Below are 27,923 nucleotides of genomic sequence, written 5' to 3'. Positions count from 1 at the left end.
TAATAAGAATAGTCTACTATATTCCCTGGTAAAAAATGAAGAACCAGATGGCGTCGATTACCACTTATAACACCTCAGATAAAAGTAACCTGTTCTTAACTTGTGTGGAAACATTCCTGGATGGGCATCATATAACAAACTATACATCTATTCTAGATTAACAAAGCACCATAGAGAGCAACTGGACATGGTGCTTTACCATATTTATTGAAACAACAAGATTGTGTAAAACATATAACAGTACATTCATAACCTACTCTTCAAATACGATTTTACAAATTCAAATCAATATAATTCCACCCTTTCTGTTTTATTTAAAAAAAAAATTTATCTGAAACTTTTGTACTTGAAGAGTGGTTCATCTGAGAAAAGGCTACATTGAAAGTGAATGAATTACATAATGACTGAACATTCATATCACCTAACCAGAACTTTCTTCCTTATTTTCTGTCATTGATTGCCAGTTATTACGATTTGTAAGGCAACCCATATACAGTGGCTCCAATCTAGGCCAAATTTCAGCAAATGTCTTAAAAAGGGTGTAAAAATGTTATGATACAGATTAATGTCCAACTACTATTGTCATAGTTTGACAGTTGGTAGTGTCTTTTAAAGATGTTATTTTGTGCTTGTGATCATTCCACTAGACATCTGTGATCTGAGGATAGTGTTGTTCACCAAGAGTATTGTGTCACTTATATATACAACCAATCAAATGCTCCGTTTAGTAAGAACTTTGTCTATCATCTGTGTGAAATTCTGTTATATTCATCGTCATACATAACTTTGTATTGTCAACGCAAATTTGTAACAAAAATTTTAAATTTTTGTCCATGGCCAAAAGAGGCGTATAAGTCTGTTAATTGATAAAATCTTTTAAAAATTGACGTTCTGTTTAAACTTATTTGTCAAAGTGTTTTCCATAGTAAAACGTTTTAACATTCTAATTGATGCACTCTTATCATTAAGAAAAAAATTGATCTGTCAGACGAAGCACCTAGTCTTGGCTTCAAACAGCATGTTAAATGCATATAAACATTTCCATTGAGACTACATAAGACATTTTGAAAAGGAAGAAAGAAGAAAGACTCTCAGTCTCAGTTGTAAATAAAAAATTTGTGATTCTAATCGGTTTACAAGCCCATGGGGTCTCATTTATTTCTACTTAACATTTTTAGTATTTTTACTATTCTGTTATTCACTCCACAAGTTATTAGTGGATAGCACAGAAATTGTACTAAAAGAGCTGGATCAACTCAAGTGTTGTATTTTTTATATGCACACATGTAATATCGCTTATCTGATTTGGATGACAATGTTAACTGCCAGTAGATGAAAACAAAAGCATTTGAAATATCAAAACAGAACGTGTATTAATTCATTGATCTGAAACATTCTATATCACAAAATATTGATTTATTTTTACAGTATAAAGATTTCATACAAAAATTGAATTATTAATGGTATAATATCATAAACAACTTACAAGTTTAGCCTGGATTCAGTAATCAAAACCTACCTTATATACTGGTAAACATATAGCATCAATAAATCCAACTTGCATTTTTGGTAAATCATCCTTTTTATCTCTGTCCATCATTGGCTGCATGAAAAATTGGAGAATATAAAAAGTTTTTTCTAAAAAAAACTATATCTAATAATCTTCTAGTTAATATTTCACATAAGAGTTTTAGTTTAAGTGTTTGAATATGGATGTGTTGCTGCTGATGCTAACAGAAAGTGTAACCTTACCATAGGTTTTTCTCCCAGTTGTGTTTTCTCCAAATCACCCTGCTCAAAGAATTCATTGGCTACAAGTTGGGCAACTTGTTGTTGAACTTCCCATGGTTTGGTTATAGCAGCAACATCACATGCTGTCATCATCATTGCTCTGAAATAAATCAACATTGATGACTTGGTAGGGTTGTTATTTGAATAGGGGCTCTCCCCCAAGTAATTTTTTGAAAACTATAAACCCAGAGAGCACAGTTTTGACGATTCAGAGGTGTAAAAATTTCCATCAATGCATTCATCTTTTAGGTTTAAGAGATCAATAATTCAAGTTTAAAAACTTTTTAGCCTGGAAAATTTAGTTTAGGCGAATCCAAACACATTTGATATACAATATCAAATTATGATGTAATTTTGCTAACACATGAGTAAAATCGGAAAGAATGTCTTTGACCCCAAGGGAAGTACTTCGCCACCAAAGCTGGGTTTGCGACCAAGAGGTTTGGTACCCAGGATTTGGATGGTTGAGCAATAAGTTTGTAATGTAGTGTATTTTTGAAGTTTGATCATAGTTTATTGATGATTAACAGGGGTTTCTGATTGATTTACTGTTGGTTTTGAATTTGATAGGTTACATATTAAGATTATACAATGTAATGAATTAAGGAATGTCACCTTTATTTGGTTGTTGACTCACTTGACATTCAGCAAAACTGAATAAGTGCTTGATAGCCAGACAAATACATTGAATAATCACTTTCTGAAGGCATATCATTTCATTCTGGATTGAACCTTATGGCAGATAGCATGTAGTGTTTATTTATTATTTTCTAGTTCATGTCATAAGGTAAATTAGAATGCCAGTAGCTATGATACATGTGATCTGATTGTAGAATATGTTATTTGTCACTCTATTACATTTTAAAGATCATATTACCTAGGAGTAATTGATTATATCTGTAGGCCTTCAGTCATAATAATTACTTTCCCTTCAAGCTAGGATATTAAAGCTCAATGGCAGGTGATTCATATTTAGTAAAACCTCACACAGATTAGCAACCTCCAGCTTTTCATCAGTTTTCAGTAGACCGACTGACAGATTTCTCATAGGATAAATATTATTGTCTGTCATTGAGGAATATTCAAAGGTCATTTAATATTGTCTTGAATTCTATGATTGTACGAATAATTGAATTTCAATTCTAACTGTAATCCCAAAATAACACCAAAGCAGTCAACCGATTCATAAATACAATGTGCGTCTTGGTTGTAACAACATTATGATTTATGTTATTTTACTTAAATCTTTCACACTGCATATTTGAATATCATGATTGAGTTATTTATGGATTCTTGAAATTATACTTTATCTGCTCATGTTCCTTTAATGCATAACTCGTTTTCCTTTATGGTTATGTAACACAATATTTGGTTGTAAAAAGTTTAACTTGACACTTTTAATTAAATAATAAATATATGCTACATATTTTATGTCATGGAAATTTTCATGGACCTTCCATGCAATATATTACTATGAAGATTTTGATCAAAACAAAAGTAGATTGTTACGAAGATTCAAAGTTTTCCCTCGGTTGAAACTTTCAAAATAAATATAAATTGTTCCTTTAAGTTTCAAAGATTTCATATTATCAAAATTAATTCGAGAAATTAGTGTGGAAAAAGCAAATCAATGGTAGTCAATATGAGATAATAGTAAATGAATTATCATTGCTTAGACAGGTAAATATCATTTTATCTTTCCTGGACACAAGGTAATTAATTGATCTCAGTATATTTATATAAACTCAAGTTAATTTGATAACAGCAAGTATTGATCATCATTTATTGTTTTTTACTCCAGAAATCAATCAAAATATCTTTGTTACCATGGTTACCAGCAGGTAATTGAATCTTAACGGAATAGAGTTTACAGGGAGTTCTTTTTTTTTCTTATCTAATTCTAAATCTTTAGAGGTTAATTAAGGAATTGATTGTGGTTTAGTTATTAATGAATGGTGTGCTTGGTCACAGAAAAATTACCTCATATCCTAATTATGAATGATTGACTTTCCAGTAAAGTTAAGTAATTTGGCATTTTTTATACTTGACTTTCAGAGGATTTTAGTTTCCAATGCAGGGCCTTTGATTCAGTTCTATTTGCCAGACATGACAGGCAAGGCAGGATCTATTTTCTCTGTCAGATAACAAGAAACGAATTGCAATTATTTGACAAATCACTAATGGGATACAAAGCCATCAATCACTGCCACAGATGGAAGATGTTTGTGAAAATAAACTTACTTCAACAAATCTTTTTTATACGGTTCATCAAAGTCTCTTTCTCCACTTTCTACTAATGATTTAAAGTCTCCTCTTTTCCTGTAAATACAATATAAATGGGAAATAAATGAGAATTTCCAGTCAGTCCAATAAGATGGAATATGGCTTCATTCTGATTTTTCAGAATTGTACAGAATAGAACTTTGATGAGCTGAGTTGATTCTAAGCATCCTCTATAATACAGAAACCACACAAGTGTTTAATTTGAAGCTACTTACTTGAAATATAAAGCTAGATCAGTGGATAATATAGCATGTTCTAATGTTTTTATTACATTCCTATAATCTGTAGGGGATAAAGATTGGAATATGTTGTTTCCCTGGAATTATATAGTTATATTTTATGATGATTATTATCTTAACTTGTCTACAGTTTTATTACTGTAGTTTTATTACTGTAGTTTCTTCATCTTAATAACTATCAATTCTACACAACATTTTTGATAAACACTTTCTCTAATAGAACTCTAAAGAGGTTTTGTATCAAGAACACTTAATCTTCCATTATATGTCAATGCTTGGGAAATACAGTTGTTGCAAAGCAATTTTAAACCAGATTCCATAATCTTAGTATCTGATAAAAGCAATTTAAATGTTTGTTGTGATTATGACTTTAATTACAATGACAGCTTATGATCAGTTAATACTTACTTCACTATTTAATATCATGATACAATGATCAAAATGATGATGTTCTAGAACTGATGTACTATATAACATAGCAAGAGGACTGGCAACCCTAAAATAGGAAATATCCTTGCTTGTTAATATGACATTAAAGAAATACATGTGTGTGACAGAAATACATTATTGCCAAGGCTGTAGGTCAATCCAAAAATAAGACAATGGCCTCCATTAGCACTGACCTTGATGAGATCCTTGATGCAAATATATACTTTGTTTTAATGGGATCTTTTTTAAAGATATTACTGATGAATATTAAGTTGTAATTGTGATAAATCAAATCTGTTATTTTCCCCTCTCCAATTAATAGGAATTTAAAACTTACTTGACTTGAAATGCATTGTTTGTACCCCTATGGTCTAAATCATGACACAAACAAGCTACCATAAGGGCAAATATTTCTAGATCATCAAATATTGGTCTCAATTCTCCAGTCTGTTGAAAGAAAATGTTTAATAAAGATTTTGAAGGTTTCTCAATTTTGGTGTGTGTATCATTATCTGAACTGTCAAATACCCCAGGTTTATCTTACATGTCATGTATGTGTTCTTATCCTTCCGAATTGTCTTTCTGTTGATTAATTGTTACCTTGCTACTTCTATTATAAATAGGGTTGATGATGTCTTGAATTGTATATGCATAGAGCTACATATTCTTAAAGGTATAAGTAGAATCAATGAATAATCTGGTCATAATGATACAATCACTGGTATTCAATTGGTATACTTACATAGAGCATAGTAAACATGGTTTGACAAACATTAAAAGCATGTCTCCAATTATGATAGGTGACTGGTCTATAATTCTTCTTGACACTACAGATCCATCTACACATTACCTAATAATACAACATAAATTATGATACATTTTACAGACAATATTCAGTAAAACTGAATCTTTTGAAACCTCTGAATATCAGTTTATGAGATGAGGCATAAGAAAGATTGACTAATTCAGGTATAATGTACTTGTAGAACACCAAACCACACCCTTGAGAAATACATTACCTCATTGGGTATTTTAAAGTGATTGATTACATCTGAATCTGTGAACATTCTAATGACTGCCTTCAATGTTCCATCATCTGGGAGTGGAATGTCATCAAAATCAAAACTGTATAGCCTTAGCTTATCTGCTGTTGGTAATGGGTCTTCCTAAAAATAACAAAAACGATCATATCAAGTCATATCAAAGTTTAGTCCGAAATATCTGCGTTTATTCCAGCCTGTAGTCGACAACTTACTTCCAAATAGCTATCAGAGGCTGGAATAGAGACCGATGTTAAATAAACATCCCTAATAGATTAATTATACATTATTGCTGGGTAAAATCGCGAGTTCATTAGCTTGTGATGTATGCAATTTGTGACACTTTATATGTGTAATTAGCTGGGTATAGAGTGGGCAGTAGCTGCCATTTATACCAGTACTTGAACCCATATACTCAGTTCTTTAATGTCATCCCTTGAGACAATTGAAGATAATTAGGTCTGATGACATAGGAGGATTCAATAGAATTTAATTTGAACGAGTCAAATCAATACGGTTTACAGACATTAATTTATCATGTCATTAAGACATATTCATCAGCCATATCGTGTGCTCTGACTCCATGATCCTCTAGCTATTGTTACCTTGTTCTATAAATCATTTCACCTGACAGTCTTACAATACAATCAGACGTATACATCATTTTGAACAACTTTTATAATACCTGAACTGTATACATATTAATATTAAATTTGATAGCTCACTATATTTTAAAATGAAAATGCTTTATACTTCGAAAATGGCTAAATGGAGAATTGCTGTTTTGATAAATTTTACAGCTCAGCTAAAAAATGTTGTTTTTTAAAAAGGTCTATGCCGAGGGCAAGTATTCTGAGAAATGCCAAATATGAACGTGGATATTAGAGTACAAGCTAATTTTCACAAATCAGGGCCTGGCCCTAATGCCCTGGTCCAATACTGGTGGTTGATTCTGGGTTCTATTTGCCGATTTATCTTAGGCCTTTGATTCATTAAACTAAATTAAATTGTCATAGAAAATATATTTCTCACGGTATTAATATAACAACAAATCACTAAATACCATTTCTATATCGCACTTTAATTGTTATATTAAGCACCATTTTAACAGTGAGAATATTTTGGGTTTTTTTTATTTATAAGTATGAGTAACCTATGTTCAGTGGTGTGGTATCACAGTTCCCCATGGCTATAAATAAGGCTTTTGAATAAGAGATTTATACTCTTTGATTTGCTGATATTAGATATTTGTAAATATTTATAAGCACCTACCAATATTTTCGCAGCTTCTTCTGTTTGAGCTGTGGCATGATACGACAATACTTCTAATGCTACACTTTGTTTGGCCATCAATCTGCACGCATTTTCATACATTTGGCAATTATGGATTCCAAGACCAGTAAATATAGAAAAAGCCTGTAATGGAAAGCTAATCATTGGAAAGTCATTAAAAATAGATTAGTGATGTTTTACAATTGAATTGCGGAGTTCTGGACATTGTTGGTGGAAAGGTCGCCTTAAATTGGAGTCGATGGCTTTCCTAATGATAATGATGTCCAAGACCATCAATGATTTTAAAGGGTTATTGTATGATAAGGTAATTCATGCTCCCAACACGCAACGTGAGACCTTTAATGCTTTCACGTCCATTCACCTGCATACGTTGCAATATCTCCCCCTTCATCAGCACACCGTTTGGCTATCTTATTCGTCCGTAAAAACAAGTATGATTTTCATGTCATCATGTCATGGAATAGCCAGTTGACTTGAGCCAACTAAAGAGATCAGCAATTAATTGGTGTTCATCAACTTCACGTAAAATGTAAGACCAATGCTTTCCATATGTCTCAACTAGTGTAGTGTGGCGCTTGAAACAGACACGTTAACGATTTTTGTGCCCGCAACCACCAGTGTGAACGTCGTGGTAACCAATACTTAAAGTGTTACCTCTATTATATTCTCGTCGTTCTCATTAAAAGGTTTACAATTGTTTTTATTAATAAGAAGCGTGACACCAGTAATTCTTTTATCACTATTATAGATTGGTATACATAATATACTTCTCGTATGAAACCCGTCTTCCTCAACAAACTGAAACAGATAACATAAAGCTTGAAAAGTGGTGCTGCTGCTGTTTTCTGCATCTTAAATAGAAACTAGATCAACCTGCAACCGACAGAGTCTGAGAGCAGCTAGAGCTTTAGCTATTGGCGCTAAGGAAAATCGCTGGGTTATGAGCGACCTGAGCGCACTGACGTCCAAAGCGAACAGTTGCCGCCACTTGCCTTCAGCTGCACATGTTGTTCTTTCTACAAAAATTGGATCTTCCTGTCGGGATCTGCGACCATTCAGTTGTAATTGTTAGTATGTCATTCTCTCGGTAGTAGCGCTTCGCTGATGTGATGATTGTTGATGTGAGTCCATAGTTAAATAGTTAGTTGTGTTAGTTGTGATGCCATGCTTCTCTTTTCATTCTAGCAGAATCGTGTAATAGGCTACTCACCGGTTCACTTCCAAATCTGCCATCCATTTGTAAATCATCTATATTCATTGTCTGAAATATAAACAATACGAATTTCCATTAATTAAACTTGAAATAATGTTAGTATTGAAATGTTATTAACCAAAGTTAAAGTTTGGATGACACGTGCAATTTCAATTCTGACCCACAATGCGTTAATAGATCCATATGACCATTATCTTCGATTAGTTTGGTGAGATCATATATTATGCTTATTTTTCCTTTCACGTCCACGAAATAGCCCGTTAAGACTACAGACAACAATGTTTGCTTTAGAGATTAGATTACAGAGATTTTAGTTCACGTTGCCTTGTATTATATTCTGAAAGTTACGTCGAAAAAAACTCTCTATTCGTTATCAAAGTATTTGAAGCTAGCAGAAGAAATTGATTTATTCTCGGAATTTTGAAATATAATTATAACGCAAACATTTTATAAGTTTGCAAATCAATATTGCTGGGTTTTTACCACTGTGGTTTAAAAGGTAACTTCTATTACTGTGTATAATTTCAATACCAATGATGAGATTTAATACTGTCAAGATTATCAACAAAGGGATAATACCTATTTCTTCATTGTTCATACATTATATTATACTATGGATAACTAATGCAAATTTCCATTTTTAATTTTCAGAAACACCTATTGTATTTCGTTTGTTTATCTGATTCTGACTAAGACAATGTCTTGAATAGTACTATAAGAAAATGAACCTCATAGAAGCAGTGATTCAAAATACAACGTGTCATCAAGGTTTAATGCACTCTTTTTGTTCTTGCAATGGATCTGGACCAAAACCGTTATAGGCTGATATGGACAATCATGAATCAAATATTCCCCCATAAGGTTCATTAAGTACCCATTAAGAGGATAGGCCTAAGTTCTATTGGTCTGTTTTATGCCCAGTTAAACTAATACTAATAATTCTTACCGTGCCATGAACCACTACATATTTTGCTATTTTCGTATTCTTACTTTTGGCCATTTCCATTGGACTGAAATAAATAAGTATTACTCCTGTATAGTCACAACAAATCACAGACCTCCAGTGATATTTAATTCCAATTCCTATTATGTTCAAGGGGTATGTTTGTTTTTGCAATAGACACATTTTTCGATATTTCAACAACCTACCTCGGTTCCTTAATAATGCCTCCATCTTTTGCGTAAAAATCAAATGACTTTGAAAAGTTAACGTCCTGAAATTTTAATTGAAGTCAAATTCTATTACATTATTTGAATATGTGTCAGGCAAAGTGTCATGCTGTTACAGCTGTGTTTGAATTAAAGGATTTGGCAGAACGACAGCAATCATCATCTTGAAAATTTAACCTTCAATTTTTTTTATCTTTAATGGAGCTCTTAAAATGAAAATTTTCACCAAGATTTATCCAAAATAATAGTGCCTTCTACAATTTAATGACCACTTGTTGACATTTGACGAAATTCAAAAATAAAAGTGTATATAGACCTAATCATGATAAATAAAAAAAAAACAATATCAGAACATACGTTGACAGAATTGTATTCTTTTTTAGGTTCCTTTTCTTGGATTGTGTCGTTGGTATTTGGTCCTGTACTATTTGAAGGATCCTAAACAGATATTCATAAATAGACACATTATTTTCTTGTAGAAATGTAGCTTTTGAGTAGATTGTTGTTGATAGGAGATAATGATTACTTTTTTGTACTACACAAAACAAACATACACAGTTTACAGACTGGTTAAAACATAAGACTTTATTGGGAAAGGTTATTTTTTTCTGGACATATGCATACATTGACACAAAGAATAATACACCAAGAACTGTATAAATAACAAGGGCAATAGGCTACTTGTATTTCACAAAAAAAAATTAAACAAGTAATTGTGGAACTCAGAAGAAGCAATAGATCAAGGCTGTAAATGTAGAATTTTTGAGTACATCTCCCATCCAAGAAAACAATACTCTAAACTTTTAAAAGCAGGACACAAAACTATTACATTGAGAATCAATGAAACCTCGCTGTCCTATAATTAAAAGTTCTCGGGCTAATTGTGAAGATTTTCCTGCCTTTATGACGTGAAATTGACATATTAGTCTTGGCAAGTTTTGATTGGCAAGTTTAACGAGAGGTTGATGACTGAATGACTGCATAGCGAGGTTCCATGATTCGAACGGTTGACATAAATTCTAAACTAATTTGGACAAGGTAAGGCTATTGATTAATATACCCTTGAGTCTTGTTTCTGTAGTTCGCCAGGTTTGAGACCCTGTGTCAAAAAAATAATAAGGAATAATAATAAGCTAGGTAAGCGAAATGAAAATGATCAAGCAAACTGCTAGTGCATGTTGAAGCCAGATGCTAATCAAGCCTTTCTTTAAATAATCCAACAACCACCATAATTAGGTATTAATAAACGAAACTGAGGTATATCATATATATATATAAGGATAAAGATGGTTAGTTGATAATAATCATATGCTAGGTAAGGAAAACTACCTACATAATATTCTCTAGTTCAAGAAATTTAAAAATGTTTCTTTATTTGAATATCAGACATCTCGTACAAAATTTGACAGCATGAAAAACGAAAGCACAGTTAAAAAGTTCATTTTCTAAGTCAAAGTCATAAGGAGACTCTTTTAACAACGACCTTCAACAGACAGGATGTTTGAAATTCAAAAAACAACTTCTAAATTTATTAAACAGAGAATACAATTAGGTTGTTATGATGTTGAATTATTATACCTGCATAGCCATCACTAGAGATTTCTGAGGATATTTGGCTAAACGGTCCATAAACTCTTTGGTAAACTTGTGACTATCCTGATATATAAACACAAAATATAAAAAAATCAAATCAATAAATAAAACAAACACAGCCTCTAAAAGCTTGACCAGTAAATAAGTTTACTAATTATTTGAAAAAATGCCTATAGAAAGAGTTGAAAATGAGAAATAATATTAATTGTAGGCCTTTAAATACAAATTATATCATCTAAACCTGTACAGAGAAAGAAACAAACACATTGACGTGCACTAAATAGAATCTAGGGTGAACAGACAAACCAGTGAATATTTTACAATATTTTGGACAATTGGATTGAATCTTAAGAAACAAATAAAGTATTGGGAGGAAGTGGGTCTGTGGTAGACTTTTTTGAAGGAACACAGAAAAGAGATTTGAGTATACAGTTGCACACTCCTTTTGTGTTGCGGGTTTTTACCAAACTTGAGTATCAAAAAAATGGGTGGATTTTTGAAATTCGACTTCTTGTACTTTAGGTTTTTGGAAAGTTCATATAATTATCCGGTGAAAATGAAAAAACAATCTATTTCTATGTTAATATCTACAATGAAAGTTAAATTAAAAATGTATTCTCTATTATCAGGGGAGGTAATTACCTTGCTCTCCGCCCAAAACTGAAAAGATTTTCAACAGCAATTAACCTAGCATAGTCGACAATAAAACAAAGAACATGCATTGTTGTTAGTTATCTAATCTAATATATGATTCATTTAAAGAGATCGAAAGATTACAAGAGAGGGTACCTAACAATCATGCAACAATACATCACGTCAATGTCAAACGCAGCAAAAGATTGGTTAAAGTATACAGAAACATGTTATCAAATTTACCAAGCATAAACATGTTTTTTGACATTTTTTCCTAAATATTTAACACTCGTGGATAATGGTCTTACGTTTTCCAGTGAATCTTCTAATAAGTATATGGTACATCGTTCACACTTAAGAATTTCTTGAGCATCTAACATAATCTTTTCAATCAGCTTATTCAAGTTGGTCTGTTCTTCAAACACTCCTCTTGCAAGATGTAATAATAGCTGGAAGAGAAAGACAGCATATGCTATGAAACATAAGCCTATTTATTAAGATGCCTACAGTTTTTATTGAATATATACAATGTGAAATATCCTTGACATATATGTTTTCTATTATGGGAACCCAAGCTGATAAGATGTCTGGTAAGGATACTTCAATTTTTACCAGATTATAAAGAAGTGTTGATGACAGATGTATTAGTTTCTTACACATGTTTTGATGGCGATTAATGTAACGGAATCATAACGGCTGATGGAATCAAGTGTAATAGATTATATAAAAGATATTAAATCGATGAAGATATCGGTAACCTTATTATTGAAGTAGTTTGAAATATGATTTTAAAGACTGTTTAATGATTTCAAGTACATCAAAAGTGCAAAGAGTGCTGTAGTTTCCCATTAGGCCCATAAAGATGATATAATGAAGGTCACAAAGACACGATCATATATAGTGTTGGATTTTAGCAGAATCATATAGATTATTATTTATTATTATAAAGATAGCTTGCCAGGCAGGGTATTGTATACGCCCACTGGCAGCTTTGGTTTTAAATAAAAATATTTGGCAGTACAGTAACAATTACCAGTATGAAAAATTCAACCTTCTGTCTTACACTTCTTTTGAACTTTTTGGGGCGATACTGTATACTATTACAAGTTTATTTAAAATTTGTCAAGAATTGTGCCTTCTAGAGTGTTTACGTGCTAAAAATTGAACGAATTTTCAAGAACAAGGACAATAACTCATTCTAAATATTTAGCATTTAAGGAAGGACGGACGGACGGACATGGGTGACGGCAATATTCACCCCCATTTCATGTGGGCGTACAAAAAGTGGCAGAGATAATGTAACACGATCATATAGGGTGATGGAATCCGATAGGGTCTATTGAGTGACAAAGATAAGATAATTGGAAAAATGAGTTTTATAGAGAGATCGATCATACAGAGCAATGAAATTATAACGGTATCCTTGATAAATGTAACAAGGTCATACCGTATGATGACGACAAGTTAACAGGATCACAAAGATAGTGCATAATATGACCATATATAGTGAATAATACCAATTAGCCCTAGCCGTTAATCAAAATCAAAATCATCAAGTTAAATTAAATGGACAACAATGAATCTCCAGATAAATGGAAGACACATATCAAAGCTTTAATAATATAATGTTGAAGATAAATGTAACTGGAAGATTAAGTGTAATGAAGATAAGTGTAACACGATTATAAAGAGTGATGGAGATAATGTAACACGATCATATAGATAGACTGATTGAATTAAACAGGGTCAAAAAGTGTGATACCAGAGATCGAAAAGAAGATATAATATAGAACGATGAAACGTTATTTTAAAGTGTAACTAAGATGAGTTAAACAATAATAGAGTGATGAAGATTAGAGTAACGGGATCATATACAGTGATTTGGTTTCACACGGTCATATAGAGTGACACAGGTAGGTGTATACGAATGATGAAACTGAATGGTAACCAAATTATAAAAAGTGACGAAGATAAGTGTAACGGGATCATTGCAAGCGTTTGGAAATAAGTCACGAAGAATGATGAAGATAAGCGTAACGGGATCATACAGAGTGATAAAGGTATCATACAAAGTGATTGAGATAAGTTAACGGGATCATAACGAGTGATGGAGAAAAGTGTAACAGGATCATAATGAGTGATGGAGGTAATTGTAAGGGGATCATATTGGGTTGGGTTTCACAGGGCCATATAGAGAGACACAGATAAGTGTATACAAATGATGAAACTAAATGGTAACCGAATTTTAAAAGTGTCGAAGATAAGTGTAACGGGATCTTTACAAGTGTTTGGAGATAAGTGTAACGGGGTCATAAAGAATGGTGAAGATAAGCGTAACGGGATCATACAGAGTGATGAAGTATCATACAGAGTGATAAAGGTATCATACAGAATGATGGGGATAAGCGTAACGGGATCAAACAGAGTGATGAAGTATCATACAGAGTGATAAAGGTATCATACAGAATGATGGGGATAAGCGTAACGGGATCATACAGAGTGATGAAGTATCATACAGAGTGATAAAGGTATCATACAGAATGATGGGAATAAGCGTAACGGGATCAAACAGAGTGATGAAGTATCATACAGAGTGATAAAGGTATCATACAGAATGATGGGGATAAGCGTAACGGGATCATACAGAGTGATGAAGTATCATACAGAGTGATAAAGGTATCATACAGAATGGTGGGGATAAGCGTAACGGGATCATACAGAGTGATGAAGTATCATACAGAGTGATAAAGGTATCATACAGAATGATGGGGATAAGCGTAACGGGATCATACAGAGTGATGAAGTATCATACAGAGTGATAAAGGTATCATGCAGAATGATGGGGATAAGCGTAACGGAATCATACAGAGTGATAAAGGTATCATACAGAATGGTGGGGATAAGTGTAACGGGATCATACAGAGTGATGAAGGTATCATATAGAGTGACAAAGGTATCATACAGAGTGATGGGGATAAGTTAACAGGATCAAGACGAGTGATGGAGGAAAGGTGTAACAGGATTATAATGAGTGATGGAGATAAGTGTAACGGGATCATATACAGTGATTTGGTTTCACAGGATCATATATGATGACAAAGATAAATGTTTACGAATTATAAAAGTAAATGGTGATAAAGTGTAACAGGATCATAAAAAGTAAAGAAGATATGCGTGAGATAAGTGTACCCTTATTATAAAATCTAAAGAAGATAAATTTAACCGGATCATAAAGAGTGATTGAAATTGGTATAACGACGTCATACAGGATGGTGAAGAGAGCACAAAGTCATGAAGTTAAATGTAACGGGAAGGTTAAGAGTAGGGTCATAAAGAGTTGATGATGGTGAAAAAAGTTATATAAGATAAATCAAACGAGGAATTGAGAGTGATGAAGATAAGTGTAATACTATCATATAAGGTGATGAGTTTGATAGAGTAATATAGAGTGAAACAGATGTATCTGATTATAACAAAATAGAGATAGTTTAACAGGATGGTACAAAAAGATGAACGTCTTACGATATCCTAAATATCCTAAATAGTGATGGAGAGAAGTGTTACAGAGTTGTAAATGGCGGTAAAGATTAATATCATTATTAGGAATACAAAGAATGGTGAAGAATAATATAGCAGGCGCATAATGCATGGAGATTACAGTTTGCAAAGAATGATGTAAAGAAAAGAAAGTTTAACCGAAATATAAATGCAATTTAATCAAGACAAAAAGTTATAGGGTTAGTGAGACTAGAAGTTGGCATAACGTTTCAATTTAAAATGGAAAATACGCAATATCTGATATTATTACATTACTTATTCTTGAAGCCACTTCCATCTAATCATTTAGTCGGTCGAGAAGGTACCAAAGATAACAAAACAATGTGAATCACTCAGAGAGAACTGTCGGACTAAAGATCTGATCAAAGATTGTTATTGATATTTTTCTTGATAAGGTTGTTTATATCTAATCTCACTTTCATCTATATTTCTTAATGGTAGTGGTTAATAAATTCTGTTATTAGCCTTCATACTAGGAGGTTAGATCTTTAAATTGCACATAACTTACTTCGATGTAATTAATTGTTGTAAACATAATTAATGTTGAATCAGTTCAATTAGTTAACGATAAGCTGAAGGTTAAACTGTTACTTACAGATAAGAGACAATTTCAATCAGAGGCCAGAGCACTGTCGTTTTAATGGTAATTTAGCCAGAAATTGATACATGACGAAGCTGTGGAAATTTAATTTGTAAAACAAATTGAAATTAATGTGTTGCTCTCTTTTCGCTTGATTTGAAAATCTGAATCGCAGTACGAAGCAGATTTGTAGGCTGATTTCTAGTTCCCAGGTATAACAAAAAGAATTATTGGTTTCGAGTTTCATGTTGTGGTGCGGATCGAGTTTTTCATATTTTTGGATATTGAAGTGCATGTCAGTGCAATCTAATTACCATTGGTTTTTGAAAATATAAAGCACAATTTCCTTTACATGTTGCACCACGCATCATGTGATGAATCAGTAAATAGAACAGATAAAATAATGAGTCCTGCACATGAATTCTGTGTTTTTGTGCAATTGCAATGTAAGGAGTGTAAAATCCTCCTTTCGACCTCTGGCTTTGGCTAATGAAAACGGAAATGCCATTCAGTGAAATATTGTTCACACTTATCTACTTCGACACAACCTTGCCTCGGTTTAATGTCCCATTCATTTTCGTCCGCCCGATCTGCATCATTGACAGAGTTTGTATATAATAACTCTGTCAGCGACAAAAACATACGAGGAAATTTAACAGCTCGTTTTGAATGTTTCAGCCATGATTAATTTGTAGGTAGAAGCTATTCTAAGATATAAAGTTAAAAACCAAATCGCATTACTATTACTATGAATGAATTACAATCCATACCATGTTGTCGACAACATTCCCAGGATGTGACCTACATAATAAAAAATCGTACAACTCTTTACATAATCTTTATTACCTTAGTATCTATCTCTCTTGATAAAGACCTGTGCAAGCTCTCACGCGTCATCTTTTACACCGTTTAACTTTTCAAACACATTAAATATTTTTGTTAGTGTAACTTGTAACTGGACATGAAATGTGTAGGCCTATAACTAGTTATAGCATAGTGATATACAAAACTTATATAGTGACATTTATGGCTTTTACACAATCCTATTCACACACATATATATTTCTTACAATTGTATTAATATTATTGTAATATGTTATTGAATAGAAAGCTATTTGAAGGTGTATCGATGATTTAAAGGTACAAGCTGTTTACATTGATTGGTCGTTTACTCTGATCATTCTAGAAAATGCAATGGTGAGGAATGTTGATCAGATTTAACAGGAGAGTCAATCACTATAATGACTATTGATAACAATGGTACATCTATCTGAGGAATTAGATGACTATGATAAGGGAATACTGATTTATATTTAAGAAGCTTAATCTATGGACAATTGTAAACTATATCTCAAAAGAATCGTATTTTTAGTTTTGATCACGTAAAAAAGTGATAAAAATTTGTATGACACGCAACTGAAGTATGTGAGGTGAAATTGGAACTTGGATGTCATAACTTTGAGAATTTTGAGGTTATATTTCTTTAAATAAGTGTACCAATGAGCACCCGATACGACAGTTTATAGTAGCATTGTCAATGCAAACAATGGGTAATTGTATGTTCTATGATTTTTGATTTGAATACAAAACATTTGAGTCATTGGTACTGAATCAGCCCACAGATTACAAAACAGTTTTACTCCCACCGAATAACATTCACAGATGATTCACTGTGACCTTAGAAAGGCTTCCGGTATGATCATTGATCATATTCAAATTAAAACCTCTTTTCACATACTCTTTAAATGATGTTTGTCATTTCTGGAACGTCTTCTGACTGAAATTCTTAGTTTAGATATAAATATTTATCTTGGTTGTTAAAGACACGATTACAGCTTCTCTGACCAGGAGGCTAGTATCCACTTTTCCAATTTCCCGTATCTTGAGAGGTCGACTTCCGGTCAAGACAGTCAAATTAGAACTAGTCTATCTTTACTCAATGTGCAAATACTCTGTTCAAGTTGAAATTTCTCAATTTAAAGTTCTAGTTTACCACATTAGTCTCAGTTGAGACGTATGTATGATACTCGAGTGGATCTCGGAACAAAACAAGTCTTTCAAATATCACCTTATTTTCAACCAGAAACAATTTTATCATATCTGAATCGATTAAGATTTAATTTGAGCAGAAAGAACAATAATTGGAACCCCGCGAAAGAATTTTGACGTTCAGTAGGAAATAAATTATGTTGTTGATGTATTATGTCACACAAAGATTTTATCTGATGTTTCTTACTGTAGTTAGCTGGGGCTGGCTCGTCTGTTCTGTAAGCTTTTTGCCATTTATTATAGCGATTGATTAGCTTTGTTAATGATGTTCTTCCTTTATTTTTGTAATGTAATATGGTAGTTATGTAAACTTTGATAGTTAAGCTTAGATAGGAATTATAATAAAGATATTTTTCTCTGAGAATATTTTGATGTTGGCATCGATTTTCTCGACGATACTAGTCCAATATAATACACCAATAGCTGTAGAATGATTAATCATTTTGAAATGATTAATTTTAAATAAAATACGTACCTGATTGCGGGTAAATTCCTGTACAGACATTTCGAATAACTGGGCATTTGTGATACCGATTCCACAGAATGTGAGGTACTTTTTGAATACCTGAAAATGAAAAAAATACTAGAATATTATGTTTAATTGTAGGAATCGAAGAGAGTTTGATTTTGATTACACTGTCATTCCATAGACGCTATCGTGGTTATACAGCATTTCTGCTACGTAGCATATGTATAAAATATCCCTCTAAAAGCCCTAAAAAAATCAACATATTAAATACTAACATAAGGATTATTTCAATGAATATCAATTGGTATGATTTCTTTAATTGTTATTTACATGACGGAATATGGTTGGACATTCAAATGGAATCTTTCAAGATAACTATTTACTACTGGGACTTAAATTTGAAAAACAATTTGCTGTCTGGCTTAAAGCTCTTATTTACAGACAGATCTTTACTGAAATAAAATATCTATCACTAGATTTCTTTTCCTGTCATATATGGACAGCATTTCCGTATATTATGGTGAGCTGGAGGACAATACACACTTCGTTTCATTCTGTCAGATATAATCTTATTATTTACATTCAGAGCAATACTAAAGGACGGAAATCCAGCTTTCAGCTCCCAGAAACGTATTATGAAAAGACAAAAAATTTCAATAGAAGTAGAACTCTTCAATAGAATTAGGACAAAGGTGGTTGTTCTACTTAATACTCAAGGCCATAAAAACACACAACAATCTGTAATTTGCGCAGATCTTTCTACGTTCGAAAGATTACATACGAAACTACGTATTGTTCTTACATGAAAATAACACACACGAACGTAGTTTACAGCCATTTTGAATCTCTTCCTCGACTTAATGAGTCGAATTTTTTAAAATATTCCTACGAAGCCTCCAAATTACATTTAGAATTGACTTTAAATGTGATATGATGGCTTTGTTGAAACATTGTAACCTTTTTGAAAATTCGACTTATTTAGTCGAAGTAGTGAATCAAAATGTTTGTGAACTACATTCTTACGTAGTTTCGTACAGAAGGATAACTGATGTCACTCCTGGATTTGTCAACATAATCTTTAACAAATCTGCATTGCCGATAATGTAAGGCATAATGTTTTTTCTTTCATTGATATATTTTAGGGCATGGCAAGTTTGTACATTGGCTGTCAAAATGGTTCTTCTGTCCTATAGAAAACTAGCAGAGATCAAGATCAAGTCAATCATAGAGGTTGAGAAAAAAGGTGTTATAATGAGAGATTTGAGGAGACGTGACATCATAACCTCATGATTATGGATGTATAATATGAGATCTAATTCTCTGTTATAAGATACTATGGAGTGACAGGCTGTAATTCTTTATGTTCTTTAGTTAGATATTCCAATGTGAAATCTTCTATATCTAGCTTATTGTAAATGTCAAGAAATGTAATAAGAGAGTAGGGGGTAATTCTCCATCCCACTTTACATTTAATATAAAATCAATTCTGAAGAATCGACTGGGAAAATTGTAAGAAAAAACATTATTTCATCTGTCAGTTGTTATAAATGTTGAAATCCAACAAATCAATCAGAATAAAAAACATCATTACATTTGGTAAAAATGCCTTTCTTAAATCTTTGAAGCAGACGTGTGTTTAAAATTACTTTATAAATCAATATTTAGAAATCGATCTGAAATCGCAAAGTGAAATAAATGAGAATACAAGAACACTTTCTAGACTACGGAAATGATAAAAAAGGATGATTACAAAATATCCCCTGTGGATATCTAGGCGACTTCAGCGTAGTATATTTCCTGTAGAACGGAGCGGAAAAATACTAGGCTTCATTTAAGTGTCTACAATTTTATTTAAATGCACCTAGGCTACAATAAATAAGAAACGTGTGATTTTAGATCGTTGGTTTCTTTCTCAGCCCACAAAGCAATTAAGTGCAAATAATCAAAGTTACAAGAAACTTTGTTCATTGCTTACTGGTCCATCTTTTGTTCTTATTCCATTCTCAGATCGAAGTTGTTTTTAAGACAGGTAGCTTATTGAATTAAAGACAAGCATGCATATCGATGTCTGATCATTAGCAATATGTACTAAGGCTGCTCAAGTTGTTTAAGTCGGTTATTCTAGATATCTTAAACCGGTTGTTTGCTTGACTAAAAAGAAAATACTCGCTTAAGACTCCATCTGACTGTAAACTATTCCATATTAAACGGTTTTTAAACTTGGAATCTCAGTTATTTACGGTCTGAAATCGCACAGTAAATTATTGTAAGCCGATTTGGAGATTTTCTCAGACGTAGTTTGTCAATAGGCTGACAAGCTGGTCAAAGGCACGAAGACCTCAGGTTGAAAATAATGAGCATTAAACTCGTTATCCAACATAAATTTCCACAAAATCAATACTAATGATATTTTTGTACCAATTATCTATATTCATACATATATACGTTAATAATTTATGGAATATGAAAATATGTTGCATTTTTCTTATCGTGTTAACTATGGAAACTATTTCCACATTCTTTCCAAATTTGTTCAGGATATTTTGCTTTCTTTACATATCTTTAAAGGAATGGTAGCGAAATTACTATGTCTATAGCTGTTCTCTTTATTTCAGGTGGTTCAGAATAAACGATAACACTTTCATTTCACGATTTTTAAAACCGCATCAAAGTTATGATCACAATATTTAGACCTCATATTTACGCGGTTATTGGACAATCTTTGCACCAAATTACAGCTTTAAAGGTTGAACCGTTTTAAAATAACAGCCCTTTTAAAATCCCTTGCCAAAAATTATAATGCCGAAAGTAAATACTGTAATAAAATTTTCCCTCTTTGATTAAACAAATGCTCTATGAGGACATTTTCAGCACCTGCAGATATATCTGTAATGTGAAGGATCTGAAGATATCCTGAATTATAAACATACGATATTGTTCAATTTAGAAGGAGAATGTATTATCACTCATTTGACTTTAAAGTGTATTTTGAGAGTAAAGTACAATGGAATGTCATTTAAAGTTGAGATTTAATGTGGATTGCCTCTAACGTCATTACCATGGAATAGTTAAAGACGAAAATTAAACGGAGAATAGCGACAAGTGACATTTTGAATTCAAGAAGTCGTCATTAAAATTGAGATCAATAAAAAAAAGTTCAAACATCTCAGCCAAATTAACATTATATGAAAGAGATTTTAATTCCTTATTTCCTGCTTGTCCCAGCTAGTTACTATACGAGTGTGTGATCAGCTGAAAAAAAAATTTCCTTAGGGAATGTCTTCAAGGGATACACTTTCATTCCGCAGGCCTCAACCTGGTACATTTTGCTTAATGTAAATATTACGACTGGCTTATGTACCCGTATATCGGGACATATTGTTTCATGCTAACCCGATGAATAATTCCGAAGAGTACACTGTTAAATGACGATTTCACATATTATCCACGAAAAACTTCTCTAGAGGTAATCAGGTAACCGGTTTCAGGCATTAGCTATTAATCTTGATCAAAACTTCATAGGATTACTTGAATCAGACAGTGACTTCCAGTTGTTAAATAAAGAAAAAATGGTGCCATATATCTCTTTGGAATTAGACTTCTCTACCGGAAATAAGCTAGGGATTTAAACCGAAGACCAAGGCGACATGCTAATCTTTCTCTTTTATTTCTGTATTAAGATATTATGTGAGAACGACTTTTCCTGTCTTACAATTACATTTGTAATGAGGTTGAGGCGAAAAACTTCCGGCGAAAAATAGACCTGGAATGAATGTATTGTTAAATTTCATCCAGTCCAGCTATTTTCTGTGAAAACATTGACTAAAGACAAAAGTGCCATGTACTCTTTACGACCGGCTTCAAATATATCCTGCTTTTTTGGATCTAACAGAACCTCCTTTCAAAAAGACAAAATCTGCTTACTGGTTAGGATTACCAGTGCTTCTATAGGAGTGTATCTTCTTTAACATCCAACACTACCAATCAACTATATCTTAAGTGAGCTATCAAATTTGAGAACTAACGTGTAAAAGGAATACCATACCTCTTCATCTGCCGGGGTAAAGACATGATTGCCACTGATTTTGTTGATAATTTGTGCTACTCCAATCACTTCCCCTTCATAATTAATAATAGGTAAACATAAAATACTGTGAGTTCTATATCCAGTTTTATCATCGACTTCTTGGTTAAATCTTGGATCCTGAAAACAAAAGAGGTTTCAATTTTCATTTTTTGAAAGTACGTAGCAGGGCTTTCAAATGGCAAATGAACAATTTGGGTTTTTCAAATATGGAAGCCGGTTATTTTGTTTCACACCAAAAGATGTGTTTAAGATTCCATTCGTCCACGTATGATAACTGTGGATGTTATGGCAGTAAATTTTACATTAGTTTATGCAGATGGTACTGAATTTATGATCTATATTAACAGTCAGTATATGATATCTGTAGATGAAACAGAAGGTATGATCTATATTAACAGTCATTATATGATAGCTGTAGATGGTACTGAATGTATGATCTATATTAACAGTCAGTGTATGATATCAGTAGATGATACTGAATGTATGATCTATATTAACATTCAGTGTATGATATCTGTAGAAGATACTGAATGTATGATCTATATTAACAGTCAGTGTATGATATCTGTAGAAGATACTGAATGTATGATCTATATAAATATATATATATATATGATATCTGTACTGAAGGTATTATCTAGATACATATTTGTATATCTGATGAAATGGATATGTGTAGCGACGTACAAAATGATTGCGTGATTTGATGTTATTAGATATAAAATATTATAGATATTAGAAAATTAATTTTGGCTTATTTTAATATTTATTCAATAAATTGATCGAGGCCTTTCTACAAACAAACTGATCTGTAAGCTGGGATTTATAGACGGGAATAGAAGCAGGTATTTTCTCTCGTTATTATCAAGTGTTTGGTCTTCTTTGGTATTCAAACATCATCATTTATTGATCATAAAACAGGAATATTATCAGAGATGAATTGTTAACACAAAAGCAAGAAGTTAAATCATGTTTAAATCGAATACCATTAACACTAGAAATCGATGTTAAAATTACTGTAGATCAGAACAATAGTTGCCTTAGAGTTAATATATTATTTACGAACAGAAGAGCTTTTGAAGTATTCTCAACTTTCCACATTGGTTCAGCTCTCACCAAATGTAAAGCTACCAAATGAGTAAAATTAGTAAAAAAAAAAAGACTGGGTTAAACAGGAGTTTCTATGTTCGATCACGGTAGCAGAATTGTCAAGACAAGTTCTGTAAATTAAAAAGGTATTGGATACATTTGGTACATTTCAAACTGTATTCTTGATAGAATGTAGATGAAAAAGAGTATGCTCGTTATTGCTTCTTTTCTAATAAAAGTCCTCTGATGTTGCACTGCATGTTATCTTGTGTTCATTAGTTTGCTGAGCTGCGTATGAATTTACCATGTCTTATATTTTAAATTCATTTCCGATTCTTGCAGATTTGATAGATTTCTATACTATCACATAGTGTAAATCAGTAAAAAAACGATGCAATATGTTGTGATGAATTAGTTCTTTTCATGACATCAGATACTGGTGACACTGGTGCATTGAATGATTTATTGAATTGCCTTCTACAATAATTAATATGTCATTTACCAGCATGACTTTCACTACTCTGATTATTCTCCTAAAATAGACTGTTTTATATAATTTTAAACAACTGACCGAAATAAACTGTTTTATAGAATTTTTAACAACTGACATTTAGTGGAATATAAAGAGAACGAACTGTAGAAGCCAGTTTATAATAGTCGAGTATTGATCTGCTAAATGGTATTTGTATTCAAACAAAAAACATTAATTAGAAAGACTGTAGGATGGCCTGACAGTCTACTATTTTATTACTAGACAGATAAACATCTCAACAAACACTACTTCTACTTCTCATTATTCAACTCGACCAATTAACCTTCTTGCCAATCTTCAGACGGAACAAATACAGATTCGTGTTAAATTATTTCGCTTGTTTGTCATTGTTGTTGTTATAAAGAAGAGACTGACCCATAGTTCCTGAAAGATATCACGTTGTTAGAAACATTCATCGATTCATCATGTAATAATTGAATTGGTAATGCTCAGTACAATGAGCTGAGATTGACAACATTTCAGACAGACTGTGTTTCCGACAAGCAGTAATCCCTGGATCGTCAGTAAACAGTTCATGGTGTCACGACCATTGATCATGATCATTAAGATCACCTTGCTGTACAGATGAAATAGCATACAATGTGTAAAATATATGAACAGCCTCTTTACGGTAAATATAGCAAGTTTCAGTCATTCCATGTAAAAGTATACAGAAAAACAGTTGATGACGTTCGATCAGTATCAATAATCCTGTATCTGTCATCGAGGCATATTCTTTTCTTTTTTTGTCAAGAATCTCACGATTATATTCGTTTAAAGATATCTGCAATGGGTTCAGCAATAATCATCGATGGTAAATTTTTGTGGCTCTGTCAAGTTACATGCCAATCGATTGTAGCTGAACCGTCTGAGCTTGTTGGGGATTCTTTATAACTCTCAGTAAATGTACTTTACAAATAATTAACACATTTTAGAATGTTTTTGTACATAAACCACAAGTCGGTAGTATGTTAAAGCTGATCAATGGTTGGTCTATGCTAACATGTAAAAAATCTGCAAGTGGGATAATATCATTTTATATAGTGCATATAACCCTGAATTTTAATGAAGACACCATAAGGTTTAGGTAAAGACATAATATGGATGTATATACGCGATGTCAATGATCTATCCGATCAAATATATCAAACAGTCATTCAGTAAGAATAAAACTATCTAATGGCACTCGGAGGAGTCAAACTTTATAGAGTTTTCTTTATAGTACTTCCGACGAGATGAGGACTTCTACTAAGTGGCTCCTTTTAGATGGCATCAAAGGAAATGATAAGTCAGTCAGGCTATACCATGTGGAATCTTTTGACACGTGTAATATGCCTCATCTAGATTTCTATGTCCTAGATTTACCAATGTCAATGATAACATTAATCATTCGTTGATCCGGAAAATTAAAGAGTACCCATTGTCAAGAATGGAAGCATCCGCCTAACACTACAGGATGTTCATCCACTGGAAAGATCTTTTTTTTTTTCAAATTAGTCGAGATGAATAGGAAGTACAATAAGATCACTCATCAATCATTTAATTGAATTAAAACATCATTAGATACCGACGTTCAGATCTGGGATCATGAGCGAGAATTGTTGACGTGTCTTTTGATGCGTTTAACTAAATTGTCTATCTTCTCGTCTTTTCCAGTTCCAGTGACATTCAATGCTTTTTTGCGTTCTAGAAAATGGAACATTTACGACAAAATATAACAAATAACTCTGCCAAAATTGTGTTTTTTAGTAAATTTCATTTCACATAACACAAAGCATTGTGCATTTGAGAATTTATGGAGCCTGTAAATATGTCTAAAAAGAATTATTTTGAAAGAAAATATTGAATTCAATCGTTCCAGTCCAGAGGTCACCTCTTAATAATTAGTAATTAGCTTAATATATCACGGTCATCAGGCAATGACCGGACTACTGTTAGTAGTTGTTATATTTATTCTCCTTTCAAGCATTAAACCTAAAAGGTAGCAAATTTGGCATTTGGATCAGGTTACAAATGACACGAAAATTTTACCAATATGATAATTTTGAATGTATAAATGTATAAAACAAATTCTATCCCATCCACTATCCAGTGGGTGATTTTTTCTGATGCAAATTTTTTATATATAAAATTATAACAGATTGGTTTTATATTTGTAGAGAGTGTGGGTGGTAATATGATGAATATTTAACAATTAAAAATACCCGTACTCAGGTAATAAATAATGAATATGAAAGCCATATAGACTAGATATTTAATTTCATGTTTAAAGAGACACTACCTCTAAGAATGCACATAAATGCATGTAACTTCTCAACTTAATAAATTATATACTCTTATTGCGTAAGTTTGAGAACTTAAAATGCATTTATGTGCATCTATTTACTTAGATATCGGATAAAAGAGGGATTCTGTTGTATACCCGGTAGTTATGGCTCTGGGTCGGTCCAAAGAAGAATATTATATTCTTTTTTTCTAAGAGGCAATATTCTTTTAATCTATACTGAAAAATGTAATATATTATGCTATAATTGTTTCTTGATTTACAGAATGGTATTAGTTAAAACTGATTCACTGTTCTGTTTTATAGTGATACTGAAGTACAAGATATGCATAGCTACTGCAAGTATAGGAAGAAAGCTATATATAGCAATGTTATAGTCCTGAACTATTGAGTTGTACAACACTTGCTGACATGTTTATATGTTCTCAATGCATGTAGATTTACTCGGAGCACACTGCACTAGTATTCAATAAATTTCCCACGAAAGTTTATGAGTTTTATTAATTGTCGAAGCTAAAACCTAATCTCGGTAGGCTACACATGTATCTTCATAACATAGCAGAATCTCTGTAATTGAAGTATGCAAGCATTGCTAAATAAAATTGCGGATCCATTATTACATATATGTAAATATGATAGTTCAAAAGTTAAGCTTATGAACTGTAACTACCAACCGCCCAATCTAAAACTTGATATGACTGACAATGTTATATATGGGTTTACTAACGTAGCCTGGACACTGCGTGCAAGTAACGTTTTTTCGGTGTTCCAAAAAAAAAACCCACAGAATTCTGCAACCTAAAGTTTGAATCGGGCAGGGTAAAACATGAGATTAAAAGAAATCTTACCTGATATGCATCTATAATGTTGATTGTTTCTTTAGTTAAAGCTACGCGTCCAGCAATTCCTTTTCCAAAAGGCACTTTGATCTCGTTTTCTTCCGTGTGTATAGATTCCTCTAAAGTAGATGTGTCAGTAACATCAAACAGTTTTGAGACTAGATAACGGTTTTCTTTAGTTCCTCGACATAGAAAAAGACTTCCTCTATCACTATTAGTTAATATACTAACATTCTGAAGGATCTTGTGACATAAAACATTGACATCTAATTCACTAGCAATGTCTCTAATTAGTTCCATAAACAAATCTTCTTCTGACATATGAACCAGGGATGATCGGTCTTTTTTAACGGACACTTTTCTCGCCCGTTCACCTTGTATGTAACTTTTAAATATACTTCCCGTGATGGAGTTTTTAACAATTTGGGAAAAACTTGTGATTCCCGACAGAAGAGAGTCGCATGTTTCTTCTTTAACCACTTGTTCGCTGATCTTTCTTTTAGGAGCATCGGGAACTAATTGTCCTGTATCTGGTAGAGGGTTTTCTAACAACCATTTTGTGACGAACTCGGGATGCTCCTTCAAATACTGTCCCACACTATCTTCACTCAATCCAGACATTTTCACAGATCGTCTGGAACCTTATCCTTAAAAAATTCCAGCTTTTTGGCCCAAAACTTTAGCTAAATCTGCACATTCTTCTATGTTACAAAAAACGTCCGTACAACTGGAAAACAATTAACACTAAAGTT

General features: G+C 32.5%; 1 protein-coding gene across 1 annotated transcript; it reads right to left on the bottom strand.

Moving 5' to 3' along the window:
* Positions 1-436: 436 nt before the first annotated feature.
* LOTGIDRAFT_71258 (hypothetical protein) lies at positions 437-27,540 on the bottom strand (the record flags this gene model as incomplete). The annotated part of the gene is made up of 16 exons (XM_009064467.1): positions 437-529; positions 1,520-1,603; positions 1,753-1,891; positions 4,033-4,110; positions 4,290-4,390; positions 4,722-4,809; positions 5,080-5,189; positions 5,485-5,592; positions 5,762-5,908; positions 7,055-7,198; positions 7,730-7,893; positions 9,222-9,437; positions 11,974-12,133; positions 18,347-18,454; positions 22,362-22,544; positions 27,181-27,540. Coding segments are annotated over 16 exons (2,283 nt in total), but the record flags the coding sequence as incomplete, so codon positions are not given.
* Between the last annotated feature and the right edge of the window lie 383 nt (positions 27,541-27,923).

The sequence above is a fragment of the Lottia gigantea genome (assembly GCF_000327385.1).
Source record: "Lottia gigantea unplaced genomic scaffold LOTGIsca_63, whole genome shotgun sequence".
NCBI classification, from domain to species: domain Eukaryota; kingdom Metazoa; phylum Mollusca; class Gastropoda; family Lottiidae; genus Lottia; species Lottia gigantea.
This window is presented reverse-complemented; position numbering and strand designations above follow the sequence as displayed.